Genomic DNA, 24,329 nt, shown 5'->3' with positions numbered 1-24,329 from the left:
AGTATTTCATCAAACATGATTGGTATTAAGCTGAAATGGATTGTGGTTAAATAGAACAATGTGAAAACCACGCTTTAGCATAATACGCAGGAAAAATTAAGCACCCCCATGAAAAAAGCCCCTTTACGGGTTTTTGAAAAACGCTTCGCACCATGATTGATATATTTTTGTGGTCAATTTTTTTTTAGTAAGTTTCTATCGGATGACAAGACCACTAACATGAGTGCATTTTTGTTCCATAAGTCTTAATAACGTCCTTGAAAAAGTTGCCGCCGTAATGTATGATTTTTTGGCAAAACATATTTTCAAAATACTTCAGGAGGAAATTTCGTTAAAAAGATTTTTTAGTAAAGTAGTTTAGTGCAGCGAAAACTGATGTTTATTGTCACGTTACGCTAGTAAGAATTACAATTATACACATTCCGCTAGTAAGAATTACATTGTTTTAGTAAAAACTAAATTAAAATATCTTATTTAAAATGGAAGTTCTAGTGTACAAATCTTGAAATTAAAAAAAGTATTTAGAGAAAAGAAGATATCGAGGATTGTATCAGCTGCTCAAATTACTCCAGAACCATGTTACTTCTCCGACCAGCTCCAAATGTTATTTTCCCGGCAAAAATGCTTCAAAAATCTTATACAGGGTAAGTAGCCAGAATTTTCAACACAAAATGAGCACCTTTTAAGCACTTAAAAGAAAAACATTTTTAGTTACTATCCAAAAAAATCATAATTAGGATCTGTGCAGTAAAGTAATAGAAATTATTTCTTTATATCTTTACTTTTCATTGTTCTCAAATGAGAATAGAAAAGTATTTTTTCCCACTCGGATGCGTGAGAAAGGCCATCTTTTGAATATAATTCAGAAAAGAAGATAAATTCTTTCGAAAATTTCAGCAGAAAAAAAAAAAAATTTTTTTTTACTTCCCCAAAGAAATTTTTTTTTTTTTGCAAGAACGGGCTTTTTATGAACTTCCCTAAGAATTTGAAACTTCCAAACATTGAAGTGAAGCATCCGAGAACTTAAAATGTTTCAAATAAGAAACCAGTGATTTCCTAAAATAATTTCTTTTTTTAGAATCCATAATTGGTCTTTCACTAACTTTATTTAGGAAAAAAAAAAAATAATAATAAAGTAACTCGGAAATACAGTCAAACCTCACAATAGTAAACAAAATGTTCGTTCCAGTGCCTTGCTACACACATATAATATTATTTTTTGTGGATAGATAGAGTGAACCGAAAATAGAGAAGAAATCGGATAGTAATGAACTTTTTTCTTCTTCAATTTTTGTTCATTGTGAAATTTATACATAAAATACATATAGGGTTAACTAACCAGTGAAGGAACACTTAAGCTTCGCTTGCCTTTTAAAAAATCATATTAATTTCTAAATTCGGAATTTTAGTTAAATGACAGTGTCAACATATATGTTACTAGTTGCAAATTATGTAAAAAAATTTTTAGAGAACTTACATAAAGTTTTGGAGGTTCAAATAACAAGTAGTAAGAAGACCAAGTGAAAGAACAGCTCTTATCAGTGAATGAACACCCAGTAAAGGAACACTTAATTTTGGTTATTTTTAAATGCTCTTTATGAATTTATAAGCCATACAAATATTTAAAAACAAGCCTATTCTTGAAATTATAACATATAAATGCTTGGAAAATGTTAACTTTTTTTTGTAATCATGAATTGAAAATTAAAGTGTCAACATATTAACACATACTGTTAAACTGTACACTGTGAAATCTATACCCAGTAAAGGAACATGCCTGTTCCCTCCCTGGTTAGAAGTTGTTTTTCGTATTTTTAACATACTTTTGATGAGGAACATCACTGAAGGTACAAGAAAATTAGTTTATCTTTTATTTTCCTTAACTTAGAAAAAAACCCAGTAAAGGAACACTTGTTCCTTCACTGGTTTTTCATCGTTTGGTGATCCAGTGAATAAACACCCCCTTATCTCAGTACAGTGGCGTACGCAAGGGAGGGGTTTAAACTCCCCCCTTGAGCTCAGACAAAATGGTAAAAATGAAAATTTCAGTAGAAATTATGCGGGCTATTATGTTTTAAGACTATATATTTTTATTTGCCTTATGCCTACTTTTTTTTCTCACGGTATTTCTCAGAACACTGAAAAAACATTTACTATAATAGGGTTGTACTTTGGAAACCAAATTCACGTGTTACTGTTACGGACTGGTTTCTTTCTGTCCTGCCAGTCGCGATAGTTTTCGAGACTGGCTTTCATTCGCGAGGTCTTTACGCGATGATTCTGGAATCCTACACGTTCTGTCGTGTTTGAGACAATTCGAGAATTTTGGAGTTGCGGTGAAAATTTATATAAAAGAGGGAACGGAGAACAGTGGAGTTAGTTAGTCAGACTAAGAGTTATCTCTGCCGTTTGTCTTTCGGAGCTCGTTGCTAAATCTGATTTGTTTTGTCTTAACAAAAAGTTCATTCAATCGCCGAACCCGTCGTCGTCGTTATTTCGACTAGTGAAGAAATCAGTAACAATACTATTGGAGATACTGAGCTCGTTGAAGTTATTCATTCCAGCTCGAAGCTTTAAGATCGTAGCATAGCGGATATTTCTGTGCCAATATATATATTTGCTGTTCTTGGATCTTTAGGATGTCAAAACGCAAGAATTTAACAATTTATAATTATTTTGAGAAAAAATCACGACCTGAAATTAGTGAGGTGACAGCATCTAGTACCAATGTAAGTTTTTCTGTTGAACAGAAATGTGACACTTCCGTTGAAGAAAACGTTTCTAGCACATCAAAATCTGATGAATGTGAAAGTGGCCCTCAAAGTGTTACTTCCCACCCATATGACATTGGACTTTTTTCAGAAGATATTACATGCGAGAAGATATTACATTATGTTCTTAAACTTAAAAAATCAAATCAAAATTTAACTAAACAATGTTGTCTAAATAAAAAGTCAAATTATCTAGCTGTCTAAATTAGGGAAATAATAGTGCTTTATTACATACTCGAATTTCTTTTAGTAGTTTCAGAAAATCATGAACACCCCCCTTGAAAAAATTCTGCGTACGCCACTGTCTCAGTACTTTATTATGCTATGATGCTTAAAAAAAAATAAAACGTAACTTCAATAACTTTATTTTGAATTCTCCTTTTCACAGTGAGAAAAATAAAACTATTATTCCACTTCAAACATATAAATACAAACACTCACCTTATAATTTTTTCAAAGAAACAAGGTGTTGCAGAGGTTATAAAATATTCAAAAATTTTTCCAGAGAAGTCTATTTGACCAGGTAATCCAAAACATTGCTAGATGACTTCCTATTGTTTGGCGGTAAGATATTGTTTCCAATCAATCTAAGGAAAAACTTTCGAATTCTTATTTTTGATCAATATATATGAAATGTTCCTTCACTGGTTGGTTTACCCTACCGATTTTTAAAACCATCTATTGAGGGTAATGCAGCCATAAGCATTTTTTTTTTCTTGTTTGCTTCTTCGTTTCCCATCCCTATAGTTTTTGTACGCAAGACGAAGAGTTATAAAAAATGAACACTACAAATTGTTTTTATTTAAATAATGTGTCATAAAAGGGAAGAGTTGAGTTGTTTGCAGAACTAATAGAGTGAACCGAAATTTAAGTCCCTTGAATGTTAGAGGAGTTGGACTGTATAAATAACATGATTTGAAAAGTTCAGTAAACAAAAATTCTCACAATTTAAATGCTTTATTAAAGGCTTTTTCTTATATTTACAAAAAACTATATATTAACGCATACATCTCAGGCACAAAAGTATCACAATTCATGAATTTTTAATAAATAAACTCGGGACGGCATAAAACTTTATCACGAAATAAAACAAACTAAACAAAGAAAAAGTTTCTTCCCGTGTCACCCATCGTGTTGATGGCATCCCTCGCATAATCAGACAGGTGGACGCTGGAGCTACTCGAACAAGACGAACTGTCCTGTTCCCTCTGCAGATGAAAATCGGCAAATTTCTTAGCACGGTAGCAGGCCAGATCTGCGTATTTCACCGGGGCTGGAATGGATATAGATCTGTTGCATTTGTTGTACGTGTAGCACAAGTGGTAGGAAAGCTCTTGAAGTTCGTCAGGGCTGAACTTGTTGTCGTCGTGAAGAACTGTATAGTGGGCAGGCTTGCTGGTACCCTGGATCCCCTCGTGGCTGTTCAGGAAATAGTCGAACCGGTGCGGGTGTACTATATCCCTATCCACGGTCGTGCCGGGTGGGATATTACCGTGACGGCCCACACCATCTCTAGTATTAGCCGGTATGAACCGTGTTTGGTGCCTCTTCTGTACCACTATGAAAGTGATGGGTATGATTATTTGAAATGTGTCCTGGCAGGCCTTCTGTATCTCGCTCACTTCGTACTCGTACGTTTTCTGAAACTGTCCCTCGCTGACCCCGTCTCTGAAGAATATGATTTTATCGGGGTGCTTACCCCTCGTGTTGTCGTAGAACGCCTTCAGTAAATTGGCCACCATCGGCCGCATCTCCAAAATCAACTCCTGCGAGATCTTGTTCCCGTCTGGGTTCTCCTGCACTCGGCACGCTATTTTGTACTTGGAAGGGAAGGCGTCCATGCTCCCGACGACGGCCGCGATGGAGGGGCATCTGGCACCGCGGGGTGAGTGCACGGCGTCAGCGCCCAGAATCATGACCGGTCTCGTGAACACTCTGAGCTTGTTCCTCAGGATATGATTCACTCCTCCTAATTTGGCGTTTAACTTGAGGCACAAGTTGGTGGCTATCTGATCGTTGATGCGACCCAACACGTTGGAGTCTATGCACTGGTTTATAAACCGCAGCTGATAATCGGCGATGAATTTGATTTCGTCGTAGCTATGGAAACGATCCCTCCTGGAAAGGATGATGATCGCGAAGGCGGCTCTCGTCTTTTCCGCTTCTCTCAGTGCTATCTCGGCAGTCACGTTTCTTCCGCAGTGCCTCACGTCGCACGGAGGACCGAAATTCAGTCCCACTTTGTTTCCGGCGGCCTTGAAGTACTGTTCGAAGGTGTCGATCATCTTCCCGTTGCACTCCGCGAAATCTATTATGATCCACGAATTCTCGTTCTGAGATCTGAAAAACCGCTTACAATTCCAGACGCCGCGTTGATCGGGGGTGACGACACCTTGCTCGTAGTAAGCGAGGGTCGGAAAATTCAAAACTCTTCCGTTGACCCGGATGTTACGCAGGTCCAACAGCAAGTTGTAGTTCCTCATCTTTTCGCCGCACTCTTTAGACACGTCCTGAGAACTGTTTGCAATGGATTGAAATCTCCTATCCGGATTGATCGCCGTCTGTTTGATCATCTTCGCACCGAGTGCGGGGCTCAACTTTCCCAACTTTGGCTGACCTTTCATGACTTTACAATGCTCGAGGGGTATGTAGGTCTGCTTGTTGCTGGTCCGCATGAACAGACAGGGTAAGAAGGGATAGCGTAAACGTCCGTATCTCATTTCAAAATATTTTGCAACAGTCAGATCTTTACCATCCGCAGTGTTTAGGTTCATGTCCGAAGCGGGTTTTTTCGAAATGCCTTCCACTATAAACCTCCTCGGGTAGGGGAGGTGGGTTACTTCTACTCTTATTCCCTTCAGGGCATCGTTGACATTCTTCATTTCGTATGGCTTCATGGGTTCACCTCGCGTAACATCCCTTCTAAGGATGTCATTTATGTAACCAAGGACGGGTCCCTCTTTGTGAAAGGCTTTAGCCGCTAAATTAATGACGATGGCCGCTCCTTTCTCGGTAGAATGCACGCTCTGGTGACAACCGAACCAAATTTCGAGTCCCTCACCGAGAGTTATCTTGTTGGTCTGATTAAGGTAGAAAAACGATCTTCCAACTTGAATCTGCTGACTCCCCGCATGCCTGTAGTTCATGATCGAATTCAAGGCCATGATCACTTCGGCCTCGCTCTCGCTCGAATTCTGCAGAGCCTCCAAGAATATCTTATTGGTCCCGCTCTCTTTTTTCACGGGCTGTACGACTACTTCGTACCCCCGTTTTTTTTGTTCCACCTCTAGCTCTACGGTGAAAACGTTTTTCTCCTTATACGGTAAGAGCTTCGACGTGAAAACATTCTTCACGCCATCAAACACGGGATTAAAGCTTTCGAGAGAATTGGACCGGACAAAATGATCAAAAACTTCCTTCCGCCTCACCTTGCCGACTCCACGGTTCAATTCGTGTTCCAGTCTGGAAATGCCGGCTTGCGCAGCCTCTGCCGCGGTGATTTGCCTGGACGCGACGTTCTTGCCATACTTCTTCCTCTGATCGAGCGAGGTTATTTCTATGTCATAGTGATAAACAACTCCGCTCAACTTCATTTGGAAATAGTTGGTTATCAATTGAATGGGACGGCCAACTGTGCCATAGCCGGGTCTGGGAACTAATTTCTTTTCATTTTTGGAGATTTCACTGATTGAAAGTCTCTCTACAGCTAAAGTTGTATCTTGTCTTGTAGGTGCTCTTTCTGCACCTGGAAGAAAAATAATATTATGAATCAATAATAGGCAGACAGATGAAAAGTATCCTAAATTACTTTTTTTTCCAAAATATTTACTGTCATTTATAATTAATTCATTATATATTAACCTCTTAACATAGGGGTACGCAGCTTGTAGCCGGCGGGGCACATGCGGCCCGACAACCGTCGATGTGCTGGCCGCGGGAACTTCCGAACGGCATGAAAATTTATTTTAATTTGGTTTTTGTTTAAACATGAAAAATTTTCTTTTATTAAAATATTTAATTCAAATTTATATTACTCTATAAAATGCATATTTTTTTCTACACTTCCATTTTGTAAGCTTCTTTAAGGTTAAAATTTATACCCTCCTCCCAATATTTATGTACAAACAATATATATAACTATTTAATACATTAATTATTGTGAAAAATGGAAAAAGTTTTCAAAAAAATTTACCATTTTTTTTAGTTTTAGAGAAATTCAAATGATTAAAAGTATTTAGTTTTCTGCAACTATGTTATTATATTTACTGATAAAAATATTTGGTGCTTAGAACACTAATGTTTAGATAAAAATTATCATATTCAGGAGTCTGTTTAGAAAAATTTAGGTTCCTTAATGGACCCTTTACAAAATAATTTATCTTTTAATTGGACCCTTTACAAAATAATTTATCTTTTAATCGGACCCTTCACAAATTTGTTTATCTTCATTATTGATTTGTTAATCGAATAAACTCTTCCTGAGAGGGGGGGGGGAGGGAGAAAGATGGTTCGAGACAAGTTTCCCTAAGTTTAAATTCCTAATGTAGTATTCTAAGAAAATATTTTTACTTTTACAAACATCGCTTGCACATTCTTATTAATATTAAATCATTATTTTTTTGTAAATAAATAACTTATCAATTTAAATTTTTTCATAAAATTAAATTAACATTAGGTGATAATGATTTTCAAAATGCGATAAAGAAAATAATTATTGCACCCAGGGGCCTGTTTAAAAGAAATTTGGATCCTTCACGAAATAATTTATCTTTTAATCGGCCCTTTCACAAATGTGTAATTGATCAATTCATATTTATTCATAAAATTAATAGAATATTACGTAATAAAAAATTAATTTCTGGCAATTTTGTAAATAAAATATTATAAATTTAAGAATTGTTCAAGTTTACTTAATGCGTAACACATTAAAAGTGATACGTTACTAAATTGTGTTATTTAAAATATGCCAATTGAAATTATTAAAAATGTGAGTGCTATTCTGTGTTGAGCAGTATAGGCTAAATACCAAATAATAATATTTGTATGTTGCATCTCTCATTTAGTAGCAGCAATTGTTGAGCAGAATCCTGTATCTATTTACAATTTAAAAACTTCTTGAAAAGGTTTTTAGCAATTTTTGCTATAACAGGACCCTATTTGCACACAAATTCACAAAAGCAGGACCCTGGTTGAAAGAATGTGACTTAACGCTTATTTTATATTCACAAATTATGAATAGGTTTTTTTCACAACTTTACAAAAACAGGACCTTTCACAAAATGTCTGGACAGACCCCCGATATTTGCCGCTATCATTGCATGACTAAAAATGAGTGCGGCCATTCCTTAGTCTACGTGTCGTGCAAGCGGCCCTTCACTCAAAAAATTTGTGCACCCCTTCCTTAGCAGTTTTATACATTTCAGAAAAATGGACCAAAAATGGATTTTTTTTGACTGTTTAATTTTATTCTTTACATTATTATAAAATTTAGAAAATAGTTTTTTATTACAAAAATAAAATTTTAAATGCAATAACTACTGTACTTCTAATTTTTATACACACATAAAAAAGTAATGGATTGCACGCACATCTTATTCAATTAGAGCAAATTAAACAAAATTTTGAAGCTAAATATAATATAACTAGTATAATATAAAAACCCAACACTATTAGTTTCAATACATAAAATTTACTAATCTTTTACAGTATGGTGTATTCCAACCACCCACCCCACATTTCCCTCTATCGTAATCGGTGGAAAACTGGAACCAGCAATGCCATCTATTAGGAAAATAGTGAATTAAGTATCCTAAAGTAGAAACGAACTCAGCTCGAGTTTCAGAAAATAAAAAAGTTAATTTTTCTCCAGCCCAAAGGGCATCGCAATAGTAGTTGCCCGAACTTGATTTGGGTGACAAGGGGTTAAATATGGTAATTGATATTGCATTATTTTAGTGTGCGAGGCTTAAATAGTTGTTTTTTTTAGGAGGGAAGAAGTTAAAATAGGGGCCTTTCTGAGTGAAGGGCTGCAAATATCATAGCTTTTATAGAAGTGTCAGTTTTCTAATAAATTTTTTTAAATTAAAAAATCAATAATATATTTACAGTTATCAATTATTTTTAATAATTAGAATATATTGAAAAGTAAAAATGAATACTTTTTCTAAAAAAGTTTTTCATTTGATAATTAAAAGAATAATTGATTCATCAGAAAGAGCATATATATATATATATGGATGGGGGTTTCCAATAAAAATGTAAACAACAACAAGCTTTTGACTTGCTCTACTTCCGGTTAAGAAAGTATACAGCTGCTTACTACAGCTTATTCTACAAGGCGATATTTCCAAACAGATAATTTTGCTTTTAATACAAGAAATAAATTATATAATTTTAGGGCTGCCGTATTTCATAAGATATTAATGATATAAAGTAATCCTAGCGAGTTTCAAGTGAAAAGTTGTTTCGGTTATTTATAAATGTATCATCAAAAAAGGTGTTGTTAGATTTAGAAAGAAATAACTTTTTTGGCAGTCCCGATTCAGTCTCATTTTTATTTGCTTATTGCTGTTTGTTCTTGTTGCAAACCGTGCACCAAAATGAATTAGTGTTAGCATATTGTTCGAGCAGCGAGATTAAACTCATTTTACAAATTATCATTTAGGTTTAAATTTTGAAGTTGGTACATTGTTCAAAGTAAGAAGTGTTTTATAATAATTGCACAAGAACACTCTTACAACTAAACACAAAAACTTCAAACTATCNTAGAAAAAAATCCGTTTCACTTTTCTTCCTAAATCTTTCATTATTTTCATCATCTGCCCCATTATCTAGCTTCCCTATTCACCGGTATTGTTTAGAACCTTTTCGAACAGAGCACAACCACGAAACCCCTTTCAAAGCACATTTCTCTACAATCACGTGTTCACCGGAGGTAAGGTTTCTTCATGTAAGACGTTCAAATTTTTTATGCACTTACGTGAGATGGACAAATACCTTGTAAAGGCAAAATCTTCTATAATGATGCACCAAAAATATTCAAAACTTCTGTGATCAATGATTATTTGAAACGTTTGGACCTGCGATCTCCGGAAACTCCCGGATCACTGTTAGCAAAAAATCCGGATTTTTTCCGGAGCACAATCAGCCCTGGTAATCAAGAATTTTTTTCAAGCTATCTGCAACTAAGCTCTCTAGGATAAGATCTTTCTGCAAGATACTTTTAATAATAACATATATGTTACTAATTTAAAATAACAAAAACACTGTTTACAAAAAAAAGGACTCATTTTCGCATTCTGTTGGAGAGGGACACACAAATTTTAATCTTCACATTTTGTAAACAATCAACATAATAAAAATTTAAAATCATGAAGTTCGTAGTAGTTAACTGCAGAAAAAAAGAGTGATGACGAAATCTTGAGAATCGTACTTCGCAAATGCGTGTTTTGTTTCAAGATAAGGTTATAAAAAATATGGCATTAAAAATATCGAATTTAAAAAATTCAGAGAAATTAATCGCAATAACTGCCAACAATTTGATAGAATTATTGCATTAAAAAGTAAATACTCAAATGCACGATTCGAATTTTCCATACTGTTTGAATTATATCGCGATATTTAAAATCAAATGGAAAAATCAATATCAATAAATACCGAAAATACAATCGAAACATTACAGCTATTTACNTATATATATATACAGCTGTGTTGCTTTTAAAATGTGTTGTATGAATTTCTTTTACAAATGTGGATACACATTTACAAGATTTGATGACACATTAAAATGAGAAAAAAGTGTAAATGTTCTCTGATAAAACAGGTGTAAAAAGTTAGGCATTTCTAGCACCAAAAAATATATATTCATACACATATTTCTGCTAAAAATATAGATTATTGAAATAGCAGCCATAAAATTTACATATAAAAAAATAACTGCTGTATATTCAACCATAAAAATAAACTTAAAAATTATTAATAGTTTATAAAAATTATAAAGATAAAAATCTACATTTCAAGGAATTTTGGAAACTTTATTTTGTATAAAATAAAAAGTTGTTATATAAATAGCTTATTACACAAATTGATCAACTCTATCAAACTAAAAATTTAGAATTGAGATCAAAATTACTTGTGAAATAAATTATCAATAAATGAAAAGCAAAAATATTTAGTCATATAATGCTGTTCATTTATATTATATGGGAAACTTATTTTAAATATAAATTAAAAAAATATACCTATATATATATTAATATATTCTTTGACACTTAAGTTTGAGATGTTTTAAAAAGTGGAGTTAATCAAATTGTACAGTATAAATAGCTCAACAAGTGAATAATTGAAAGCATTTTGAGACTGTTTTCCGTAGTTTATCATGGATTTCGTCACAGTTATATTGTCAACATCACCAGCATCCATAACACCATCATGAATTTGCCTTAGAGCAACTAAACTATCTTCATGATGATTTTCTATTAAACAATCTGAATTAATAGAAAAGCCCCTTTCTATAAAAGCACTTCCGTGTGACAATATGAGGAGAAATTTAACAAAGGAACGTAAATTTTCTGGTGCATTGCTAACTTCAAATAGAGAGAAGAAAACATTATCCAGTCGTTTTTCCGTCTTCTCAAATTGCTCCATTTCTCTCTTAGCTAGAGGATTCCGAATGAATGTTTTATAACTATCTTTCACACTGTCAGCCTTGATACCTGATATCCAATTGCTAGATGCCAACATTGAAAGGCAAGATGAAAGCAGTTTTTCAGCAATTGCTGTATTTAAAATTACACCAGGATCAAGACCAGATGTCTGGACTTTATTTGTATCTTTATTCCAAAGTCGAACACTTACGTCCATTTGTTGTTACTGAGCGATTTTATTTAGACTTTCATCAAAGCCCATAACTAAATAATCACAACTAGCTATGGTTTTTTGTAATTGCTCCCTATAATCAGGCATGAAAGTGGACAAAAATAAAAAAATCTGAACTTTTACAACGCAGGTCACTGGGAGGAGGGAGTGCTCTATATGATACTGAGATTTATAAAAGCAACTTTTAACTATGCTGGGAGATTTTTATTCAATATTTAAAGTGGCAGAAGCATTTAGACAGTTAACTTTAAATTTTTCTTAAATATAATTTTAAAATTTTGACCACTAATATATTTAAAAAAATTTAAGCAATTATAGGAAGGCCCCACTATTAAATTACTTACTAAGGAAAAATATATCACATCTTTACAGTAACTAATACAAGAGAAAACTTACTTCTACTTCTTTTAAGAATCTTGATATTGGATTTTAAAATCGCATAAATATGAATCGCGATTTTGGATTTCAAAATTGCGTGAATATGAAACGCGATTTTGGATTTCAAAATCACGTGAATATGAATCGCTATTTTGGATATTAAAATCGCGTGAATATGAATCGTGCTGTTGAATATTAAAATCGCGTGAATATGAATCGTGCTGTTGGATTTTAAAATCGCGTGAATATGAATGGCGATTTTGGATTTTAAAATCGCGTGAATATGAATCACGATATGGGATTTTAAAATCGCGTGAATATGAATCGCGATATGGGATTTTAAAAACACGAAAATACAAATCACAATATTGGATTTTAAAATCGCGTGAATACAAATCACGATATTGGATTTTAAAATCGCGTGAACACGAATCGCGATTATGGATTTTAAAATCGCGTGAATATGAATCACGATATTGGATTTTAAAATCGCGTGATTATGAATCATGCGGTTGGATTTTAAAATCGCGTGAATATGAATCATGATATGGGATTTTAAAAGAGCGTGAATATGAATCACGATATGGGATTTTAAAATCGCGTGAATATGAATCGCGATTTTGGATTTTAAAAAGACGAAAATTCAAATCACAATATTGGATTTTAAAATCGCGTGAATACAAATCACGATATTGGATTTTAAAATCGCGTGAACATAAATCGCGATTTTGGATTTTAAAATCGCGTGAATATGAATCACGATATTGGATTTTAAAATCGCGTGAATATGAATCACGATATGGGATTTTAAAATCGCGTGATTATGAATCGCGCGGTTGGATTTTAAAATCGCGCGAATATGAATCGCGATTTTGGATTTTAAAATCCCGTGAATATGAATCGAGCTGTTGGATTTTAAAAACACGAAAATACAAATTGCGATATTGAATTTTTAAATCGCGGAAATAAGAATCGCGATGCAAAATTTTTAAATCACGTGAATACGAATTGCAGTGAGTAATTTCTAAATAGCGTACAAATACGAAAAACGATATCTGATATTACAACTGCTTGATAACGAATCGCAAAATTGGACTTAAAAATGCGTGAATACGAATCGCAATGCAAAATTTTTAAATCACGTGAATACGAATTGCAGTGAGTAATTTCTAAATAGCGTACAAATACGAAAAACGATATCTGATATTACAACTGCTTGATAACGAATCGCAAAATTGGACTTAAAAATGCGTGAATACGAATCGCGACGTTGGATTTTAAACTCACGAGAATACAAATCGCGATATTGGGTTTTAAAAACGCTTAAATACAAATCGCGATATTGGATTTTTAAATTTAGTGAATAGGAATTGCTAGTACAATTTTTAAATCGCGTAAAAAAATTGCAACACGTAAGTTTTAGATCAGTTAAATACGAAAATCGATGATTGATATTAAAATCGTCTGATTAAAAATCGCGATTTTCGCAGATTCCGGTGCAGTTCCTAATATTTAAAATTCCGAAAATCAGCTAAACAAAACAAAAAAAAAAATCAAATATCGGCTGTCGAAACGAAACGCTTTGACTCCTTTCCACTCTATAGCGGAAGTCGCAGTAATCCGACTATCGGTCGCGGCTTGGGCTTCTCCAATAGAACTTCCCAAAAATTTTAGTTTTTGGAACATGGTCGGAAATTTTCAAAATTGGGAGAAAAAAAGCGGATTTCCGCTTTTTCGCGAAGACACGAAGCGTTCATTGGAGGATAATCACATTGATGCTTGATCGCGATGAAGCAGATGCGTTTCGCTCCGAAAAACTAAACATAACGGAATGGGAAGGAAAGAGCGGCGACGCGCGACAAAATTATTTTCCAGAATCGACGTGAAATTCCCTGAGAATTCCCGGTTTTCCAGTGGTATTTCAAAATTCCCTGAGAATTCCCGGTTTCCAGAGTGAGTGGCCACCCTGAATAATAAAAGGGAAAAAGAAAAATAATAAAAATCCAAAGAAAAAAAATTCAGAATTTTTTTTAAAAAAAATCAGGAAAATTAAAGATATCTTTTCTTCAGCTCATTTTTATTCCCCACACTTTTGTATTGTATTGATAATCTTTTCATCAGCTCACACGATTATATTGGCAAAAAAGGAGTGCTTTCGACTACAGATTTCGTTTTATGCTTTGTTTTTTCTTTGCATTTTATACTCTGTTTTCATGTGATATTTTACTTTATGTGCTCTTCACACCATTGTATTGATATATTTTGCTTTGGCTATATTGATACAATATTAGATAGCACTCCCTTTTGCGGATATAATCGTGAGAGCTGATGAAAATATTTTATCTCTTCTTTTTCGTATTTTTATTATTTTTCTCTTTTCTAATTGCTCTGTAATTTTTTTCCATGTTTTCTCTACATTTTGTTTGATATCTAAATCATACCAAAATATAAAACACATCACATGATTTTGAAATTACATGAATTTGGATCTTTTTAAAAACAAATGAAGATCGGGGAGTCAAGTGAAAATTGGCTCAAATAGGGATCACAGTATGCGGTTTTTAAATTGCAATAATACAGATTATGATGTCGAATTCTTTAAAATCACACGAATGAGTTTCATGAGTAGTAATTTTTAAATTGCACAAGTATGGAACCAGATTTGTGTGATTTTTGATATTTCGAAATGTGATTTTTTAATTGACCAGAATAGGAAAATCACACTCTGCGATTTTTAAATAGCATTAAGAGAGATTATGACGTGTAATTAACACAAATATGGATTTCATTGTGAGACTTTTTAAATCATGCGCAGATGACAATGTGTGACTCATAAGTCACATCTGCGATATTAAATTGCACGGATTCAGAAAGCACTCTGAGATTTAAAAATCATAGGAGTACAAATCACGATGTGTGATTTTTTAAATTGCATAAATATAGATTACTATATGTGATTTTTTAAACCCAATGAATGCAGATAGAGATGCGTAATTTCTAAATCGAAAATACGAATTGCTATGTGTAATTTTTAAATAACAAGAATATAAAGGGCGATGTGTGATTTTTAAATCACACAAATACGGATCCCCATGTGTGATTTTTTAAACAACATAAATGCAGATCATGATGAGGGATTTTTAAATCACGTGAATACAAATCGCAATGTGTGATTTTAAAATGGCACAAATACAGATCATGATATGAGATTTTTTTAAATCACTGCGGATCACGTTGTGTGATTTTAAATCAGGTGAATGCAAATCGCAGGGTAGCGAGATCTTCAAATCTTGAGAAAGAACTCAAATATTGAAAGTCCAAGATGAATTGTGAGTTTCCATGATTTTTTAGCATTTATCAGTGAAAATAATGATTTTCCATAATAAATTTCAAACAAGGCCAAAATCCATGACGTCCAGTGACTNAGTAAGGGAGTTTTTTTTTATCTCTCGCTACTTTCGATTTTCGGATTAGTTTTTAGTGGATAATTAGATCTTGTAGGCTTGAATTTTTTTTCTTTTTACCGTTAGAATGTCGAAGCGTCGAAAATTTTTAACTGAGCTGGAAATAGAGGAAATTATGCAAAATATTTAAACTTATTAATATTTATATTACATTTAAACAAGAAATAACTTAAGTAAATAAAGTATCAATAGAAATATATATAAAGCATATGTCACTTAAATACTCTACAGAACAATATTAAACAACGCGCTGATATTTCGGTAATTTCATGGAATTAGGCTTAACATCAAAGAACCCTCCGGCCCTGGGGAGACACACGCTAGAGAGACTGCCGGCCTCAGCGGTAAGCGCGCTTTCGCGCTTTGCGTCGCGAAAGGGTTAAGGGCTTTTAAAATATGTAAATCAAAAATACGCAACCTTTGATCACTTGATAGGAAAATTACCAGCGTGGTCTTTTTTATTTTCAAAAATTTATTTTGTACACTACACATAATTGTGAAGTTCCTTCCCAAATTATGCTATGAAGTATAGCTAATACATGATTAGAGGCAGGGAGTAATAAATTAGGATCTACCTGCAGAAGACTCTCTCTGGATAAGATCTACAGACGGCGACGGAAAGTTACTACTACAGCTTGATCCAGGAACAGTTTCAGGACGCTGTCTTCCTCGACCTCTCCCTCTTCCTCTACCTACAAGTAAAATAATAATACAGAAAAGAAATAAAATAATCTATATATTTTGCTTACATGGCACCATAAACTCAGGTATTTCAGGCAACACAAATATTGGTTTTCATCCCTGTGGCAGAATTTTTTCGAGCCATCTGCGACATAACTCGCTAGCAGTAATATCTTTCTGCAAGATATTTTTATTAATAACAAACATTTATGTTATTAATTTAAAATAACAAACGTGCTGTGTTAAAAAAAATAAACCAGATAACTTTTAAAATGAAACATGTAACAATTTTTTAGTCTAATACAGTGCAACCTCGAAAATACGGAATGCTGGGGGGTTTGAATAGAAATATTGAAGTTTCGAATTCGCCAGGCCAATTTTGCGATTAAACGCGTGTGTGTAGATCTCCAACGACAATTTTAATATAAATACACTCTTTAAATAATAAATTAGAGACATTAAAAATCAAACTTTCGTCATTTCCCCCCGTAATCGATCGTTTAGATAACATAATACATATTAGCAATTAAAACTAAAAATATAGGCTTAAAACGCGAGCTGAATTTCAACTTAACTATAAACTAAAACAGATACCTTTAGAAAAGACTGTACCAGCTGATACTAATCCTTTTTTTGTTGGGGGATGAAAGAACTTGTCCCCGCCTCCTAAGTTTCTAGGTTAAGAAAGAGACAGTTTTCTTTCTTCACAAGGGGGAAAAACAAGGTGGTAGAAGAATTCCTCCTCCTGAGGGGATTCCCCTTCATATTCTTTGTTATCTATACAGAGCTGATAAAAATGACTGGAATTTCCTTATCAGCTATGAGCTTTCATTCACTCCCCACCCCTACCTCTTCATCTACTGCTTCATTGTTGGAGAAGAGTTGCGGTTTTGTGCTTTTGCATTTAAATTTTTATTTTAAGTGATTTTTCTTTTAAAAAAATTTTCTGACAAACTAGACGTATGAGATTTCCGGATTTCAGAAGTCTGAATTTTCGAGGTCGTACTGTATTATGGGTGATATTCTCGCATTTCGTTGAGGGGTGGGGGGCAATAATTACTTTCTTCTTCGCATTTTTTGTAAATAAGTATCACAAAAAATTTTTTTTTTAAAATCATGAAATCTGTAGTAGTATTTGCCGAAAAAATATAGATGACAAAATCATGCAAATCAGACTCCTCAAAAAGGGGTTACCCATAATTGCGTGTTTCGTTTCGAGATTGAGGTGTTGTAATAAATAACATTGTACAAAAAATATCTGATTTAAAAACTATGGAGAAATCAATAGCAATAACTGCAGAAAATTCAATAGAATTATTACCTTAAAAAGTAAAAACTCAAATGCATGATTTGAATTTTCCATATTGTTTGAAATATATCGGGATATTTAAAAACCACGTGAAAATCAATATCAATAACTGCCTAAAATACAATCGAAACATTACATTGATTTATGATACTATCGGCGTAAATTGAGCGCCTCAAAAAGTGATTATCTAAATGCATGATTTAAATATCAGGTGTAAATTTCTGAAGAAAATAAAAGTAATCGTTTCTAACTTTGTAAAAGAAAAATATTTCAGCAAGAACTCTGGAACGATCTGTGACAATATCACCGTGATTTTGCCACGGGAAAAGGTACCTATATAAAATCAATTTTAATTTACTCCCACTTTAACTTCTCCTTTCCCTGAAATATGTGATTACAAAAAAAAAAGAAAAAAAAAAAAGAAGAAAGCTTAAGGACTCTGTAGTCTTCAAATTCATTTTGCAGTTTTGTAAAGACCGAAATTTGTAACTATTCTTTCGATTGATGCTGAATTGCATAGGCTAGAATATAGACATGCTAATGCCATTATAACATAGCAAAATAACATATAACTAGAAAATTTATTCTAATAACTACAAAATATTAATAGTAATTTAAGTAAATCCTTTAAACAAACATTTATATTTTTTTCTAAATTATAATTAACTATCAGTTCACTTATATTGGAAATATTCATGCACAGTGAACAAAATTAAAAAACAAACAAAAAAACAAAGGATTTTTAAAAAGTTGTATTTTTTAAATTTGATTTCCCAAGAACTATTTGATCGATTTTGTTCAAATTTGGCATCTTTGTAAATTATTTGACAAAATAATGTAAAAATTTTTATACCTTATATATTTCAAAATATTTCAGACTGTTATTAAATGAAATATTAAAAAATAATAAATATTTATGTAAAGTCATATTTTGTATGCAATTATCTTTAGATGAACGAATTTTATAATTGTGGGCAAAAATGTTTTGATTCCCTTAAAAAGTCCCTGAGAAATGGTGAAATATGCAAAAAGTCAAGTTAACATAATGGGATCTAAACCTTAAAGCGCTCTCCAGAGTAAACTGTTTAGGACAGTATTTCCCAGATTGTGGCAACTCCAATATCTTAGGAGTTTAAAAATCACAGTTTGTCACAAAAAATTTATTAACTCACACAAAAAATTATTATTTATTCAAAGAAAAAACATTTTTGAGTCTGGTTTTGTAGCACCTGCACTAATTACTGGCATATTTGAGATCACTTCTTATAACCATTAAGATTGAGTATTAAAACATGAAGATCGAATTATTAGATCAAAGGTTATGATGCCATTTTTTATTTTGCACATAACTCAACTTTTCGAAGTTCTGCTGCCAAGAAAAATAAAAGTTATAACTTAACTTGAAGCAATGACATAATTTTTAACTATATATAATCTGGCCATAAATCAAATCGTAATCTGGTCGTTGTAATCTGCGCTTTGGAACAGACAAATTAAATATTTCCAAAGTTAAACTTTCTTAAATTTGTCAACATTTTTCCTTCCAAGATAAAAAATATCAAAATCACTGCCTTATTCTCAGTTTTAACAAATTTTCATGATTCCCAATAATGCAGCATTGGAGTAAGTTATTAAATATTAAAAAATTAAACCACAAATGCTTTTCACTTTTTACAAAACTGTTGCTTTTCTCTATATTGACATTTTGAGCCACTTTCAAAACAAGCCTTAGAGTCATAAGTAACAGTTGCAAACTCACAGCAGTTATAAAAATTCCATATCATTCACAAAAATGATTATTTCATAATTTGAAGAACAGCTATAAGCATGAGTGTAGAAAATTTTTGGAGGGTGATATTTCATAAGAACAAAGTTTGTTTTACCATTAAAATTTCTCTAAAAATTTTAGCCTTTTACTACAGTGTGATAAATTTTTCAAATTACTTAACAAAATTTTTTGTAGAAATTTTTCTAGAACAAGAACTTTCCCAAGGCTGCCTGAATTTCTTCCAAACTCTTTTTTACATGGTCAGACATACTCTTCTTCTTTGAGTATAATAAATAACAAATATTGCGAGGGAAAAAAAAAAAACATTGAGATCAGACAATTATTGGGGAACACTTAAATTTTACTTCATCTAAAAAAAATCTGACTAAATTTTAACAGAAAGGAATTAAAATCAATATTTAGATAGATAATAATTAACAACTCACAGTTACTTCCTGTAATACAAACTGAATAAGTATGAGTCTTTCAGTAATAAGAGTACCATTAGAAAAACCAATTAATAGCTTCTTTCTTTTGTAATAATAAATTCTTTGATTGTAATCATAAATCACGATACGGAAATAATACCGATCATAAAAATATTGTTTACAATTGAATAAAATAGCAGTTTCAGATCGGTTTAATAGCTTGAACTATGGATAAGAGAATTTTTATATTGTAAGCAATTAATAGAAAAGCACAATGTTTAGACTTACCAGTACTCATAATACTAGTTGGAATGTTGTTAATTGATTTTTTAGATCTTTCAAATTTTTAGATGAACAAATGAAATTTTCCTTGGAACTCTATACTTGCTAAGAAACTTCGCATACAAAGCGTAGAACACACAAGCTTAAACATGAATGAGGTCAGTAATGCCAAACATCAGAAATTCAATCAACCTGACTCATGACAACCAGGATGACAACGTATGACGAAATTATCCAGAGACAGAGTTTTACAGATAATAGGAAACCGAGAAGGGAAATGAAAGTTTTATCTTTTCAATGGCAACAAAAATGGGTTACCTTTTCAATTGTTATGGCGACTTTTTCTGTTTGTGAAATCGCCACATCGCCAGTCTTCGTAAATATTTTTTTTATGGTTGGTTTAATGCAGGTGCTGAAAATTTACAACATGGAATAGATATCTAATCTGAGGAGGTAAGTTTCAATTTTTAATTTATTAATCTTACATAATCGTTATATTTACTTCTAGCTTATTAATTTCGAAAATACCGTATAAATGTTAATATATTCCGTTCCATAAAGGTTGAAGTCCATTCACGTGCCATTTTTCTCAGGGAATAAATTTTGTAATTTATTTTTAACTCTACCAAAAAATTATTCATTATAGGCGTTAAATCAATTAATTAAGCAAGAGCACCTTAGTATAACTTTTTAAGTAATTGTTTGAAAAAATTGCTGAGGAGGAAAGGTTTTGATAACTTAAGGTTTTCGTATCGGAATATTTTTTCAAAAGTAATTGTTTATCATTAAAAATTAACCAATAAGATAAACGGTAATATAGGCTATCGCAGCTCTTGAGTACGACATTTGGGGAGAAGACAGGTTCCATACCTTTGGTCCTTTTCTTAATATTTTTCGTATTGAATTGTTGAAAATATTTTTTTATATTTCCATGATGATTTCTATTTGAACTATGCTTCATGTAGTAGTTCCATATAGTTTCCAAACTTAAAAGATTTTCATCTATTTGAAAATCAAGAATATTCTTCTATGACTCTCAGCACGCTAATATGGAAAGCATGCAATGTTTTGCCATAGATAGAAAGTTCTGCTCTACGCCAATAGCGAATTTCGATTGCCAATAGCGGATATTAATGTGCGAAAAAATGACCGAATCGATATTTTAATAAACTCTTTTTTGTTAATCGATTTATGCAGTTCACTTCGGAAAAAAATCTATTCTATTTTTCTTATTTCTTTTTTTTTCTTCTTTAAAAAGATATTATTTACTGTATAAGCTTAGAGCTGTACTTGAAATTTACAGCATAATTGAACATGCATATGGATGGCGTTTTCTACACTAGAGAACGCTGCAAGCTCTATACCGCCTATACTTCCGGGTTACTGTTTCTGGTGTATTTTAAAGCCATTTGGCTCACAACGTGATCATTGTGTTTTGAAATTCTTGCAAACGTGATATTTGATTACATATTACTTGTGTTTACAATGATAAAGGTGCTAACACTGATGTTAGATGGTGCACAGCTTGCAACAAGAACAAACAGTAAAAAACAAATGGAAAGAGGCCAAATCAGGACTGCCAAAAAAGCGAGTTATTCAAAATCTAGCAACCATGACACCTTTCTTAACAATATATCTATAAATAACTAAAGAAGATTTTCACTTCACACTCACCAGGATTACTTAATAATATCAATATCTTATGAAATACGGCAAATTTGAGCTTTTCTAACCGGAACTAGAGCAGGTATCGAACTCGAGATTGTTATTGTTTACATTTATATCGAGAACACCATTCATACAAGTTGCCGCCCGCATCTGAACGCTGACGAATATATTAAATGGAAATGTCAAGGTACTCCACGATCTCCATAAGTGCGCGTATTTCAATCCTGCAAAATAAAACAGACTCATCCAAGGAATGAAGAGAATTTAAAATCTTTATAATGCAATGCGTATGGATTGAGCAGTCAGAATGCAGGGAAATTTGCAAATCACACAAATTTCTCATTCAGAAATTATTCAACTTCATTAATAAACAGCTACCTTAATGATGGTAGCGACAATTTAGCAGCTGTCTCCTTTTGTCTCAGTTCTACCTTAAAATTAAATTAAATTAAGGCTACCCTCAACCAGGTACAATCCAGCATCAATTAGAACAGCAACGCCAGTCACGTGTGGGAAGCCATTGAACAGCCGATCCAATTTTTGGGTCTACGACTACTATGTTCAACTCCATAGCCTTTTAATTTTGAACCCAATCCAAAAAACAAGTGAACTCCTGGAGCAAGTTTTGGGAGAAATTTGCCTTCGTGGAGTACTTTTTGATGCAACTAGCCTCATTTGTGTTACATGGGTAGGAAGACCACGAGAACGTGAGGCGAAATTTCCACGAATTTTTGTTTTGAAAAGAAGTGAGTTTATTCTGAGAGAAGTACTTTTTTGTGTCTGATTTCACGACTTAAAATATATTTAGCACTATTCATTAAAATACGAAGTCCTCGAACTATTAAGATTGGGTATGTGAATTCATTATATTATATCAAAATTTATTCTGAGCGTTCGCTTTTTATTTTGAGCACTTCATTTATAAAGCTAAGTCTCCTTGAACATGAAGTGAAAAAAAATGAGTCAAGATTAAGTCACACTCTAAAATCTGTTTATATGTTCAATTTTCAAGTGTACGCTCCTAATCATGTAGTTTGTTTAAAACATATATTTTAATCAAGGAACCTCTCTTTCATTTGTATCTCCCAGCTCAATTTTTTGTAACAGAAGTTCCCACAAAGAAGGACCATTGAAAAGTTTTAAGTTTGTCTTATCTTCAGCACGCATAGAGGTGTATTATTTTTCGCTGAAAAAAAGGCAAAAGTACAGGTTAGTGGTCCCCAAGAAGTTTCAGAGAGAAAAAAGATGCTTTGGCACGTTTTTGTGGAAAAATAAATTCGCTACATTTGCTTACACTAAGCTTCTTCCCTGCAGAGTATTGTATTTTAGATCTCGGCTAATATCCGACTATCTAGGTGGTCGTCTGCCAAGAAAAAGCAATGGTCATTTTGTAATGGGATATGGGTGCTGCGTGGCTACCACTACAATTATTAAACAGCAATTCACTAGTATATAAGACATGCTAACTGGAGTCAATCTTGGGGTATCTTTTCATAGATGAAGGTTGACATTGTCGATAACAACTATCCCCACATTGGTGAGCTGCGGACGTGATATGATCACGTTTACTTCGATGTAGGGTTCACACATTGAACAGTTGACTTGCTATTTGTGATTGTATCATCGTCCTTTTCGCACGGTTGCTTCTTAGTTTCATTTACACATATAAGGTTCCAGCACGCACTCAACTGCTAAGAGCAACACAAGATGAGATCACACACAACCATGAACTTAATACAGCTCTTATGGCTAAAGCTCAAAAATCCGGTGACCTTAATCCAGATCTCCCTGTCTTTCACAAATACAGCAACTAGTGGTATCCATTCATCGAATTCTTGCCCTGATAAAATTCTGGTGGAGGAGTATTGTGGCGTAACTACCACTAGATTGTTAAACATCAATTTACTAGTATATGAGACATGTAACTTGAGTCAATCTTGGGGTACATTTTCATAGATGAAGGTTGACATTATCGATAGCAACTGTGGGAGTGTAGATATCGACAATGTTAACCTTCATCTATGAAAAAATACCCCACCATAGAATCGAGTTAACATGTCTTATATACTAGTGAATTGGAATTATAATTTTTAGTGGTAGATACATTACACAACTATCCCCACATTGCTGGTTGGTTCTAATGCCGCTTGCCACACGGGCAAGCCTGCTTGGTGAAACCGAGCAAATTTATGCAGAGTGGGCGATTCTTGTTTTTTAGTGGCGCCATCTATGGCCAAGAATTCGACTTCTGCCACATCATACGTCACGCCTGTTTATAAGACGGATCCATTCATACAGCCATTCATTCATCCACAGATCGTAATTTTGACCTGATAATCAGAGAACGATCGATCTCCAATCCAGTACCAAGAAGTTGTCTAGGAAGAATTTATTTCAACATATTCGATGTGCTATACAGCTGTGTATTTAATTAACTCAACTTTAATTAAAATTTTGAGTCACTTAACTTAACTCAGGGGCTCCACTGATAAAGATTAGTTCAGTGTTGCCAGAACTTAAGATTAAAAAGTAGAGAATGGAGCTCCAAAAGTAGCGGATTGGAACATTTTGTAGCCCAAAAACTATGTTATATATATATATTATTGCTGGCACAAATGGTGTATCATATAATCTTAATTTATTACATTAATTTACTCTTCTTTTCTTTAATATCACTTTTGGATAAATTTTATTCGGGAGTTT

At 33.1% G+C, this 24,329-nt stretch overlaps 1 protein-coding gene across 1 annotated transcript; it reads right to left on the bottom strand.

Moving 5' to 3' along the window:
- Positions 1 to 3,712: 3,712 nt before the first annotated feature.
- On the bottom strand, positions 3,713 to 20,189 carry LOC107436482 (protein argonaute-2). Its single transcript, XM_016048219.3, has 3 exons — positions 19,965 to 20,189; positions 16,066 to 16,182; positions 3,713 to 6,516 (listed from the first exon to the last, which is right to left on the bottom strand). The coding sequence occupies exons 1-3, from the start codon at positions 19,972 to 19,974 to the stop codon at positions 3,866 to 3,868; spliced, it is 2,778 nt and encodes a 925-aa protein (XP_015903705.2). The 5' UTR covers positions 19,975 to 20,189; the 3' UTR covers positions 3,713 to 3,865.
- Positions 20,190 to 24,329: the final 4,140 nt, after the last annotated feature.

The sequence above is a fragment of the Parasteatoda tepidariorum genome, chromosome 1 (genome assembly GCF_043381705.1).
Source record: "Parasteatoda tepidariorum isolate YZ-2023 chromosome 1, CAS_Ptep_4.0, whole genome shotgun sequence".
NCBI classification, from domain to species: domain Eukaryota; kingdom Metazoa; phylum Arthropoda; class Arachnida; order Araneae; family Theridiidae; genus Parasteatoda; species Parasteatoda tepidariorum.
The sequence above is the reverse complement of the archived record's forward strand: the minus strand, read 5'-3'. Positions and strand labels throughout refer to the sequence as shown.